At 45.6% G+C, this 13146-nt stretch overlaps 1 protein-coding gene across 1 annotated transcript in view; it reads left to right on the top strand.

Moving 5' to 3' along the window:
- The window catches only part of prex1 (phosphatidylinositol-3,4,5-trisphosphate-dependent Rac exchange factor 1), a 73693-nt gene that overhangs the window by 45764 nt on the left and 14783 nt on the right, over nucleotides 1-13146 (top strand). The window contains exons 16-24 of the mRNA XM_079173550.1: nucleotides 2744-2889; nucleotides 5184-5276; nucleotides 7095-7243; nucleotides 7355-7440; nucleotides 8757-8896; nucleotides 10024-10168; nucleotides 10916-11091; nucleotides 11525-11686; nucleotides 12023-12233. Coding sequence (XP_079029676.1) covers nucleotides 2744-2889; nucleotides 5184-5276; nucleotides 7095-7243; nucleotides 7355-7440; nucleotides 8757-8896; nucleotides 10024-10168; nucleotides 10916-11091; nucleotides 11525-11686; nucleotides 12023-12233 — 1308 coding nt within the window. The remainder of the gene's footprint in view (nucleotides 1-2743; nucleotides 2890-5183; nucleotides 5277-7094; nucleotides 7244-7354; nucleotides 7441-8756; nucleotides 8897-10023; nucleotides 10169-10915; nucleotides 11092-11524; nucleotides 11687-12022; nucleotides 12234-13146) is intronic.

Here is a 13146-nt window from a genome sequence, read left to right as displayed (position 1 = left end):
ACCAGCCTCTTCTTTGTCATGAAAATAAGAAAAGTAAACATACCCGGTCCAGCCAGGTCTCGGTAACCTCACTGACCACGTTGTAGCGGAGCGGCTTTGGCTCCGTCCCCGCGTGTTGAACGTAAACAGCATTAGCAGTGTACCCTAACCAGAGCTGTTTGGCTTAGCTACATGGCTGTCTGGGTCAGTCCACTGAACCGTGAGCGCTGGTGGAGGCCTTGAATTGAATCAGCCAGCTTCATCGGCATAGAAATGTATTAAGTGCAAAGCGAGACCCACTTAAAAGCAGCACTTATGGTGGAATACTGAAGAAGTAACATGACGACAGCACTTCCTGATGCTTATAGTGACGCATGTGAGACTGAAATCTAAGATGAAGGTGAATTGTTTCTTTTAATTGGAGTGGTTTGAAGTCTCCTGAAGGTGTAGTGAATATTGTTATTATTACAGGTCACACAAGCACACGGGTACCATTTCACTGGCTGCTTATTGACATGTCTGGTAGCTCTCGGTACAAGTGATGCATCAGATCAGAATGTAAACAGTACCAAGGCTTAAATGTGCACACGATGTACATTTAAACACACGGAACCGCTCCCATGAAGTTCTACAGTGACTTTATCCTCACTTTTAGATCTCCCACGCCTTCCTCCCTCTACCATCTGTTTGAAGGTGTCACCTGTTCTCCCTCCTCTCTACGACCTTTCTCCTCTCAGCCTGTCTGCACTCCTCACCTCTCCTCCGGTCACTCTCTGTAGTCCTTAGTCAGCACATCTGCTCTCTCTTCACCTGGTTCCTCGTGACCTCCGCTTCTTTTTTCTGTCTTTTTTTAATTCTGCCCATGTCTTCCTTGACTCTGTCTTTCTATGTCTGTCTGTGTGTCTGGACGTATTTGTTATGAGGCTGCTGTTGGGAGGATCCCTGACGATAGATAACACCGTTAATGTGCCTATCATCTGTCCTTACCTGCTTACATCATTCATCTACACGTCCGTCGCTAACACATGTTGCGTTTTACCCATCAGTCAACGTAACATACGGGATACAATTTCCATGTATCCTCCACTTGTCCTGTTATACGACAGGGTTGAATGGCTCCTAAGCCAAACTGTCGTTTACAAGTAGTTATCCATTTGACCGTTTTAAATACAGAATACCAGTAATGAAAGGAACAGTGAGTAATAGTTTTTTTTTTAACCACAGATTTCCCTTCTACCGCAATGTACTTATCTACAGCATTCACAGTTATGCAATTCAAAACTAAACATAATGAATTCATGTGTAAGTATTCATTTAATGTTAATTAGTCACATGTGACTAAATAGAACAGAATGAGCCTTAACACTGTTTTCTTGACCCTCGCACATTGTCAGCTGTTCTCAACACGTACATAATGATTTAGCATGTCTTTGCGTAACTGTGTGTGTGTGGGTGTTTGTGTTATTAGGGTATGCCAGCTTCCGGAGTAGCACTCCCTCTAGTTGAATAGGTAGTGTTCAGGTATTGTGTGACCACAGCCTCCGTGACTCAGAGGAAATAAATCACGTTCGGGGTGTGTGTGTGTGTGTGTGTGTGTGTGTGTGTGTGTGTGTGTGTGTGTGTGTGTGTGTGTGTGTGTGTGTGTGTGTGTGTGTGTGTGTGTGTGTGTGTGTGTGTGTGTGTGTGTGTGTGTGTGTGTGTGTGTGTGTGTGTGTGTGTGTGTGTGTGTGTGTGTGTGTGTGTGTAATCAGTTTGCTTTTGTTCACCTGAGGGTGCCAGATGCTCGCCAAATCTCTGAACAGCTGGGTACCTTCAGCTCTCAAGCCCCATGTTACAGATTCATGCACCTAAGGTTAGGAGATTTGGGCTCGTATGACACAAACAAGATACATATTTTCTCAGTTCTGTCCAACACAATAAAACCTGCCTCCCACATCATGGCTTTGGTCCAAATGTGACCACTCACTGTCATTATAGGCCCGCTTGCACCTGTTGCAGCAGTGTCCAGCAAATGAAAACTGACGGGGGAGAATTATTCGGTCGGTGTTCTAATGAAAGTAACCAAATTGAGGTTGAAATTCTAAAAAAGGCATCTTTTATGCAAGAAAACTGTTCTTGAGCACAATAAATTCTCACCTAGTGTAACTGTGGGCCTCATTTCAGTGGCGAGAAAGATTTTAAGGAAGCTACAGTAGGTTTAATGCAGAGTGTTTTGGTTCAAGCGTCCACGCTAGATGAGCCCCATGTGTTGGAGTGGTGCTCGGCCCAACAGTGGGACTTCTAAACCCACTCAGACACACGCGGCACACTGTTCCTCGTGTCCTCCGGAGGGATCCTTCCGAGGCCCGGCCTGAGCTGGCTACGACCCAGATGTGGCTTCTCTCCAGATGTTCCTGCTAGCATCATTAGCTAATGAGCTAATTAACCGCTGTGCTAGTCTGTCTGAAGATTACCGCACAATGAAGTGGCGGTTTTATGGGCCTTTGAAGTTTCAAATGACCTGCAGACAGCGTTAGTGCCATCATGTAACACACTTGACATTTACAAGTCCATTTTAGCAACAAGACCATCAATTTAGTCAGTTTGAGCGGACATGCTTTAATGGATGGCTAAAGCTTATGCTAAATGCATTTTTTTTGGCCTTTCATTAGTATCGCTTTACTTCCTTTTTCCTGCAACTTTGAACTGAGATGTAACCCATTGCTTATTCAGAATTTCAGTCAGTGGCTTTCTGATCACACGCTGTGTGTTTTCCCCTCCTCAGTCTTGGAGAAGAGCGAGTTCAAAGACGAGTCCCAGTTCTTCCGTTTCTATGCGGACGAGGAGATGGAGGGAACCAGCACCAAGAGCAAGCAGCTCCAGCGCAATGACTTCAAACTCATCGAAAACATCTTGGCCAAGTCCCTGGTGGTGAGCTGGAACACGGACACACACGCACACACGTACACACGCACACGCATCTACGTCTTTGTTACCTTTTGGAAAAAAAAGAAAAAGAAATCACTGTTCGGAATGGGAAACAATCGATCAATGCAGATGGATTCAAAAACAAAAGATTGTATCCACATTCATCTGGATACGCGTCACTCTTTCATGCAGATTCACGTGCAGGGTACTGTATGTGTACATACACAGAAGATATAACAGGACCGCATTGTACTGTATAGCTAATTGAACTGACATACTAGCATCTGCTTTAGGCTTCACTCTAGTTTGCTTGGAGCCGTGCGCGTGTGCGCTCTTCTCTCCAATCTCCACATCTAGCCCCCGTCCCCTTGTCCCCACGGGAACGGGGGCTGCTTTGATGACAATAAACACCTTTTGAATTTGCTCTGATCCACATGCATCCTAATGAGTGTTGTCCTGTGGAAATCAACTGTGCTGCCTGGGACGAGGTCCCTTTTGTGTTGCTGCGGAGGCAAGAGATTAAACTATCGAGACTACTAACGAGAGGCGACAGCAGCTGATTCCTGCTGTCAGAATCACCGAACACTCGTCTTCCTTTGAAGATTTCATTTTAGTGCACGGACGTGAAACACGGCGTAGGAAGTGCTAGTGAGCCCAGGATTTAACCCCTCTTTATTTATTATTCTGATTAAAATAAGACATTTCAAATGGCTTGCTAGTCAGGGCTTGTGACCTTTCATGTCATTCCAGTCTGTGATACCAATATATATCTTTTACCAACAGGCTGCTCAGTGCCTTTATCTAACAAAGCAGAGCCTAATTATAATTTAAATGCAACAGATACAAAAGCACTTAACAACCCCCACTCATGACATGACACAACAGGTGCTGGGAGAATAGAGTGAAGAGGAAAACCCCCCAAAGCAACAAAAATCCGACGTGAGATGTTTCAGCACCGTTTACTTTGGCATGAAAAAGACAACTCAAATTAGTACGGAGTGGAAAACATCTGTCCTGCTGCCCTGTTAGGTAGAGAAGATATTCTTTTGTGAGACAAACACAAAGCAGTGCAACATGTAGAAGCTTCTACTACAATACGTTTTTGCCAATAAAACAGCATAATTGTGGGAACCTTTTTGAAGTTTCTGAAAGTGAAGTTCCATGCATGATGAGACATAAAACATGCTGATGATGATCCAAACATGATGCATGGAGCAAAGGTGCAGAAAGGTTACATGGACATCCTTAGGCCAGGTTCAACGTAATAGATTCAGTGAAGGAAAAAGTAGAACGTGTCTGCTCACTGTATTAAAGCTCCTGGAACTTAAGGTGCAGCACACGTAGTCATGGGCTGGGTAAGGATTTTTATTGGTATTAACCTTTCTACAGTAAAAGCACAAAAGCTGAATGTCCTTTTGTCAATATCATTTGTGCAATAGGACACACAGCATATAGCGGAATATAACTGATGTGTATTTATGACACGTAGAATAAGGTCAGTGTACACTGTTTTGGGTCCAGCGGACAGAAAGTGAAGTGTTTACTGAAGTCCATTATCATTGGGGAAACCTAGAAGCATCACTAGCATCCCTTTTCATATCACATTGGGAAGTAGGCTCGCTATCTGTTCTTCCACAAGAAGTGGAAGAGGCTTCCCCCCCCCCCCCCGTTGATTAGCAGAGCTAATCCTCCCCTCCCGGCTATTATTGCAGTGAAGTGCAGGAACTCTTTATTTATCGCAGCCATCTCCTCTGATGTAACTGCAGAGATCCTCATCTTATCAGGGCCGTGCAGCAGGAAGATGGCCCCGGCAGCTTACCTAATGGAAGCGGGCTAATGTGTTCGGTGATGACAGCGTACAACTAAGCCTCGCCCCACTGGGGAATAGAATGTGAGAGGCAAGCAGAGAACACCATCAGGAGCAAGACCACCTGACACGCAACACAAATCACAGATTGGAAACCTGCAAGATTCCCAAACTGTGATAATGTCCGGATAGTTTGTGTATCGGAGGTGTCACCTTATTTTTTAGCACGAAGCTTCAGTGAGTCCTCAGAAGAAATTGGGTCATTTCAGCAACAGATGTCAGATGTACGAGGAGTGCGAACGACAAGACGGGATGTGACAAATAGCAGCAAATCACAGAGAAGCAATGAATATGAATATATACTGTGTGTCATGACAATTATTTTGCCACTTGCTCACTCGTGATGCTGAACCAGTGAAAGACGTTTTAAGTCCAACAACCAGTCACCCGTGTAAATGTGGCAGTAATTAGGTGATTTTCTCTGCACTAGATTCACCCCGAGGAAGAAGACTACGGCTTTGAGATCGAGGAGAAAAACAAAGCCATTGTGGTGAAATCTGTCACCAGGGGCTCACATGCTGAGGTAATGGCCAACACACACACACACACACACACACACACACACACACACACACACACACACACACACACAGCATCTCCTTCCTGCCCCGGGGCATTAGTTCTAGTAGGTAATGGCTGTCTACTGTTTTGACGGCTGCTGTCAGTCTTCCTCTGTTTCGCTTTGGAAGGAGTTCATTCTGATTGGCTGTAGAGCCATTAGATATGCTCACCCACATCCCCTCCACAAAAACACACACACACTTTATCCATCTGTAGTGATTTTTAAAATGCAGATGAAGCATTTAAAACTGGCATGATTATCGAGTTTCTCTTTAACAAGCGATGTTTTAGTATTATTGTTATGTTCAGGGGCAGCCTGTAAAAATGGGATTTGTCATATCTGTGGCTACTCTGTCAGCAGCGACAGACTTTTATTTATTTTCCTGTGATTTCACCTTCTGAAAAAGGAGCAAATCCGACCAGCAACCAAACCTTTGTACCGTTTACACAATCTTTCCGGCATCTTCCTACTTGAAAATGCAGGACGATGCCCTGGCTGTTTGTGGAATCTTCCTTTCCCACAGGTCCAGGGATGTGGAAACCCTTTACTTTACTTGCCCTGCACTATTTTAATTTACCAGAATTCCTCTTTTGTCCCTGGTCTTGCGGTTCAAGTTTCCTCATCCCTTTCTGTTATTTTACTCATTGCAGTTCTTTCCCACATTGCTCCTCCTCTTAAGTCATTCTCTGGACAATCATTCTCCTCTGCCTCTTCCACCCTCCTCTCCACTTCTCTCTCTCTCTGTCCCCACTCTTACTCTGTTATTCATCCCCAGTCTCCCTCGTTCCCCCACAATAACAGGATTGCTAGTTGTGACACGGCCCCGTGTGCCAGCACCGTGAATGAAGCTCAGCTGATTCCCATGGGGGCTCTGAAAAGGGCTGACAGACACATACAGAGCTCTTTCACTATATGATGCTGTTCCAGCAAATCACGTGCAGACAGGCACCCATGCTGTATACTCGCGCACACGCATGCACACACACACACACACACACACACACACACACACACACACACACACACACACACACACACACGCACACCTACACACACACACCATTACACATTCTGTGGCTCCTCCCAGTTGTTCCTACAGCCATCCTGGGCCCATAGTCAGGGGGGTGGGGTGCCCGGCTCAGCCAAGGCCACCCCACCGGATCTGTGCTCAGGACACTGGACTCACAGCACGAACACACAGAGGCAGCATTCTTCTCCCAACGTGACTGAAGATGTGCAAGATGACTGCATGTGATGACGTGCAGCAGGCTGTGTCTGTCCTTTAAAAATAGGGGTTTCAGAAGCTGCAATTGCGTGCAAATCCAACTGGCAGCAGGCAGGAGACTAAGGTGTAAATATCATGCACTTTAATCATATCTAGTAGCCAATCTGTAAATGCACTCCCTCCATATAAAAAAGCCTGTTCATATGCTGGAAAATACACGACAAGACTGAACAGGCTGTGGACATATTGAGCGGTGCACGCTGATTTTCTCTCTTATGTTTTGGTTCGTGTCCTGCCGTGCTCCTTGGAGGCACATGTACCGAACTTGGACTTGTTTCTGGGTTCAGTGAGGTAAAAACTTGGATGATACTCTATCTGAGCTTAATGCTGCACATGGTTTTAGTGTCACTGTGACACTGGAGAGAATTGTTGCCCACCTGAAGCCCTTGCTGTGCAAAAGGGGGGGGGGGGGGGGCTTTAGAGGGAGCTGGAAACAAGCTGCAGCCTAAAAATAACCACCATTGTGTGTCCTTTCTGTGCGTCTGTCCACCCAGATGGCTGGCCTGCAGGTGGGCAGGAAGATCTTCACCATCAACGAGGACCTGCTGTTCCTCAGGCCCATCTCCGAGGTGGAGACCATGATCAGCCAGGCCTTCTGCATACGACGCTCCCTGCGGCTGCTGGTCGCCACCAAGGCCAAGGAGTGAGGAAGCGCACACTCGCTCAAAAGACACACACACACACACACACACACACACACACACACACACACTCACACAGGGCTCACTGGTCTGACTGGTCTTTTCTCACCCAGGATTGTGAAGATCCCTGACAACCCAGACAGCCTGTCCTTCAGACTCTGTGGCTCTGCCCCTCCTCATGTCCACGCTGTCAGGAAAGGTGAGTGACTTCATTTGACAAATGAGAATAACAAGCAGGATAAGGACATACTACTTAACATTTAATAATAAAATAATAAAGCTACCAATAAAGAAGATGCTCCTTTCTTATCTCCCAAAATAATGTCCTCATTATTAGTCATGGTCCTCGTTTACTCAGCTCACAAGAAAGGACAGGATAAACACTATACCGTGAACAGATATGTAGGAGCTTGACCTTGTTATTGCAGACCTTTGGTGTCAGAAAGACAAGTAGTTCTGGGTGAATTTGAGGGGAAAGATGAGGTAACTCTAGCCTCCAACCACCTGTTACTTTCTGCTTTTAGTGAGCCTCCATTAGGTTTTTATGGCCACCTGTTAGTCAGACGGGCTGCTGACAGGATTCAAACCCCTAATAGACTCTACTTTTAAGACACACACACACACTCTATAATCAGAGCTAAAAGAGTAATGGGTAACTGAAGAGCTACCCCACACGTTTGTTCTCCCTTCTCATTCCTCCCGCTTTGTTGGTAGGTGGTGAAAACCAGATGTTTTCACCACCTACTCGTAATAGAAACATGAGTGATTCATGACAAGTTGAATGAATTAATCCAGATGTGTAAACCAGACAGGAGCAAGAGAGGACACACACACACACAAACACAGCGAGGAGAGGAGCCGCTCGGCGCATCCATGGAATGCGACCTCATGGCTTTACTTTGCTTTATTATGGCAAAGGGACTTCTCTGCTTCCTCTCGCCCTCAGTTCTCCCCCATTTCTCCCCTCTCCCCTCCCTCCCCACACTGTTTCTCCTCTCTTTCCCAGTGTTTTGTATGCCTTGTGGCCTCTCTGCTAAATCAGTTCCTAAATCAGTCCCCCTGTGTGATATCCATGCATGGGGTCAAGTAGCCCCAGAGTTGGGTAATTGTTGGCGCGCTGGGTGGGCGTGATGCCAGCGCGGGTATTTTTAGATCGGAGTGGAAGACGATGGAGGTGTTGATTGGACTTCCAGGCTGCTGAGCCATTAGCAGCTTGGGACAGCGTATTACGGCATTGAACTGAGTAATTTTCTATTTTCCCAGAGGAACAAAACATGCAAGCTCATGTGGGAATTGAGGCGAAAACCAGATTCCATATAAAGTGACCACGATTTAATATTTTGCAGAAGATATTTTTTTCCTAGATACGGGAAACACACGCACGGCACATTAAACTCCTGCTTTTTACTGACTTACGTTACATGTTTTCACAATAGCCCGATGTGTTGTGTACAGTTCCACTGTGCTTACACCACCTTGTGACCTTCGACCTCTGATCCTGTTTTGACACTGCAGGCTGGGAGGCAGCGGGATCGGGTCTTCAGCCCGGCCAGGTCGTCCTGAAGGTCAACGGCAACAACGTCAACCACAGCGACTACCAAGAGGCCCTGGAGCACTTCGCCGCGCAGCACACGCACCAGGAGCCTCCCCAAGCGGTGAGGACACACATGAAAACAAAGCGTGACAGACAATCTTTTCTTCATCGGAGCAGGGTTTGAAAAGAAATACAATCTTGTCAGTTGTGGGCTTGAAAGTTAATTAACCAGGTCATTCAACAACGCGGGACAAGCACACTAAATTCCCGTTTGACGAGCTAACAGACTGGAAAGCAGCAGTGACCCAGACATTCCTGCTCTGAGACGGTACATAAAACAGCATTAGCTTTAGTTAGAGCTACAATGTGTGTTTGTAAGAAAAGAAGAAAGAACTGTATAGTACTTCAAGGATTCATTTCTAATCTTCATCTCTGTGTGATACCAAAGTGACGCTACACTATATGTTCATTTATTTCATCAGCGTTCCAGCAGTGGGTGGTCTAGCGATCTCAAGCATAAATCACTGGCTGACACGTTCTCGCTGTAGGCCACTTGTAGTGAGGGTTGAACATTTTTCAGCTCGAGATACAATGCCCGGAGAGAAAAGGTAGCCCAGAGCAACAAACAAACCACCTATTTCCACTGAACCTTCATCCACTCCTGCTAACGAGATTCTTTTGGATGAATTCTGTTTTTCAGTTTTTTTTCTTTTTTAGAGCCACCAGTGGTTTACAGCTAACTGTCAAACAGCAAACCCCGTGTCTGGGTGTTAGTACATTCCTACAGCAGCACTCTGTGGCTCCAGGCGGGTATTTCACAGGGCTGCCGTCCGTATAGGATGTCCTCCTCTCTGTATAAAGCACATAGTTTTGTTTTCTTTAGTCTGGCCCACAGGCTCTGCTGAGCAGCCTTGTTTGGGGCTTGTAACTGTTGGTTCATTGAACAGCAGGATACATTAGATGTAGTTGTAGATGTGGTTAACTGCACCGCTGGTTTTTTGGCGGTGCAGTCAACCCTGATTACCTTGTCAGCTGAAAAGTGTCTTCAGATTCTTGCCTTCAAATTCTGTGTATAAAATACACCCACATCTACAGCTTTATATTAAAAAAATGCACATACTGGTACTTGAGCATTGCCAAATACAACCTCATTATTTTTATTTCATGCTCTCTCTCTTTATCGCACTTATACGTCAGTTTCTTTTTGCTCATTATAGTAATACCATGTAATATCATGTTCCCCCCCAGTGTCAGTGGGTGTATCGTGCATTCGAGGATGTGGAGGAGCTGCAAAGAGAAAGGGGTGCAGACGAGAAGGAGGAGAGTCATTTCAGTTCTTATCCAGCGGAGAACGGTTCGGACCACGAGGAGGAGAACGGCACCAACGGAGCAGGTGAAACACAATGTTCTGTTTTTATTTTAAATATCTGATGAAGGAGTCGATGCTGAATCATTCAAGTATCACAATCCTGTTAATTGTATATATTTTTTACCCATAGCAGTGATGTCAACAATTATGAGCAGCAAGTTTTATTTTCAGGCTGCAAAATTGATTGGAACAGTGTTACTTGGGAATGTGCTTTGATATAAACTGGCTGCTTTGTGTGTCTGTGTAGATTGATTGCAGACTTGATCAATCAGAACATTATGTTCCACCTAAAATGCTATTTTCAGACGACCTCTGAATTCGATCACTGTCAGTAGAAAGTGGCTCCAGCGGTAGTTACACACGCTACTTACAGCCAGTAGTTACAGTTGTAGGACATCATCTGGTCACACTGTGTCAGTGTATATACAATAAGTGACCAATTTTTCTTCCAGTGCTGGCAGAGTAAGTACATTGACAGATGTGCGCCACATCGTGTACCTTTTTACATGCGTCATTACTAAATGGATTTAAAACATAATATGTTGGTCTTTCCAAAGCTTTGGAGGTTTTGTTACACAAGCATGTTTTGTTTTGCATGACCATGACTTCACCTCTTTTTTTTAATTCACAATGCTAGTCTTTTATTTATTTTGTAACGGCAAATACATTTTTCACTTTGTATATAAGTGCTTTTCCTAAATAACTTGAATCCCTTCTGAATGCATGCAGAGTTTACATACTGACAGCAAGTGAAAATGTGCTGCTCCACAGACCACCGGCTGGCCAGACTCTCCCTCTCTGGCGAGCTGCCGCTGGTCAGCATGACGGTAGATAACGTCCACCTGGAGCACGGCGTCGTCTATGAATACGTCAGCCCTGCCGGCATCAAGAGCCACGTCCTGGAGAAGATGGTGCAGCCCAAGGGCTGCTTCAGCCTCACTGCCAAGGTAGTTATGTGGTGAAGTTTGATTATCTGAAGCTGATGAGTGAGTTGAAAATCTGATTCTGAGGAGAGAAAGCTGTCATTCATTTGTAGCTAAATGTTGATTGATGCCACTTTTAAGTTGTTGTAACAGTTGTTAAAACAACTTGCGTGTTCTCGGCTAGCAAAATATCAGATCTCGTGTATCATAGAAGATCCCAACATGGCCGCTCACCAGTTTGCGGGTCACTGATATTTGTTCAACTTGCAAGACAATGAGCAACAAAAAGGCCTTTTTGGCCTCACTGGTGGTTTCGGTTGTTTGTAATGGAAAGCTGAATGTTTAGTTAGATGAAAACCACACTTGCTGCTGCTGCAAGGAATGTTATTTTGGACTCTAGATATAAACTGTTACTGTAGGAGTGAGCCATCCTTACCAATGTCTCTTGTCTCCACAGATCCTGGAGGCATTCTCTGGCGATGACAGCCTCTTTGTTCGTAACTGCAGCCAGCTCATCTCCCAGAGTGACCGAGTCGTTACCATGCCTCAGTACGAGTTCAGGCAAATCTGTGACACCAAGCTGGAGAGTATCCGGCGGCGGATCAGCAGCTATAAGCAGGTACGAACACATAGACGTCAGGCCGTTCAGATCCAGCTGTTACACACAGAAACGTCCCCTACTCGTTGATATTAACTTAAAAACACAAAGATCCTTTATTCACAGCTCTTCTATATACACTTGTAAAACATGACAAAAAGGATAATAGTGAGACACAAGCTTTTTTTCTTCATTACTGAAAACACCAAGAACTCAATGAGTAGTCCATGTAGTGACCATGTTTTACCTTGGTGGTAAAAGTTAAAATCATTTCATCATAAACACAAATATTAGAGCTGCCAGTCATGTGCGTTGTTCTTTCTCTAAACTAAGCCCGTGTTCCCCTTTTCCACCCAGTTCGCCCTGGAGCTGAGGAACAAGGCGTGGCCCTCCTTCAGGCAGGCCGGCGTGCGCCCTCACCCGCTGGGCTGCATGGACTTTGTTCCCACCAACTGCCACGTCAACTTCATGCAGGTCTCCTACCCCAAGAGCACGACCTCGGCTGGCAGGACTTTCAGCATGCGCTTTGGGCGCAAGAACTCCCTGTTTGGCCTGGATCCTGACCAAGGTAGAGGGGGGAGGGGCACACACACTCACACACCTCTATCCAATATGTTGTGAATATTAGCGCAATCTCTGTCACAAAACCACTGCTTAAACCAAGCTTCACTCAGATCCATCCTCTCCCTGACAACACTGCTTAACCCACTTAACACCAGTGATCGTTTTGACTAATTACCCTCCATGACCACTTAAAGCCCTCAGCATTGAGAAAGTAATGTGGACCCCAGCCTCCCACAGTAGCCATGAGGGCTCCACAAGAATTCCCACAGTAAATTAGATGAGTGGTTGGCCGTTAAGACTCCATTAGCCCCAGGCCGTACCCCTGTTATTGACATGAGAAGTGAATGAGTGATGTCAGAAAAGATGGTGCCTCGAGGCGGCGTAGGAATTTGTGCCATTCACTCAATGCTGCTGCTGCTGCTGCTGCTGCTGCTGCTGCTGCAGGGGTCAAAGGCGGAGAGTAAAAGAGAGCGAGGGATTTAAGTGGAAATGGAATGGAATGTCGGCAAAGAATAATTTCAAGAAGAGGGCAAAATGTTAAGAAATCCTCCATCCATAGATAAAAAGAAGGAAGTAGCCTGTCTTCTGTCTATGTGGCCCGACTTTATGATATTAATTAAGAGTCTTTAGCTTCTGAACTCTACTCTCAGCAAAGATGAGAAGGCAGGAGAGTTAGCATCGCTGTCGGCGTTCCAGGAATGCCTCGTCGTCATCCTTCCTCTCAGCACCAGCTGCAAGTCAGACGTCTGACTAGCAGTTGTGCCAGCGAGGTGTTCCCCTCTGTGCCGGCTCACCCAGCCAAAAGTAAAGGAGACGATGCTTTCTCTCGTGACAGGCAGGAGATAGTCTTCAACGTTGCAATCACAAATTTAATGAATTTACAAGGCTTATTACCTGAGGCGGTGCACTTTCTTTTC

The sequence above is a fragment of the Pholis gunnellus genome, assembly GCF_910591455.1.
Source record: "Pholis gunnellus genome assembly, chromosome: 2".
NCBI classification, from domain to species: Eukaryota; Metazoa; Chordata; class Actinopteri; order Perciformes; family Pholidae; genus Pholis; species Pholis gunnellus.
This window is presented reverse-complemented; position numbering and strand designations above follow the sequence as displayed.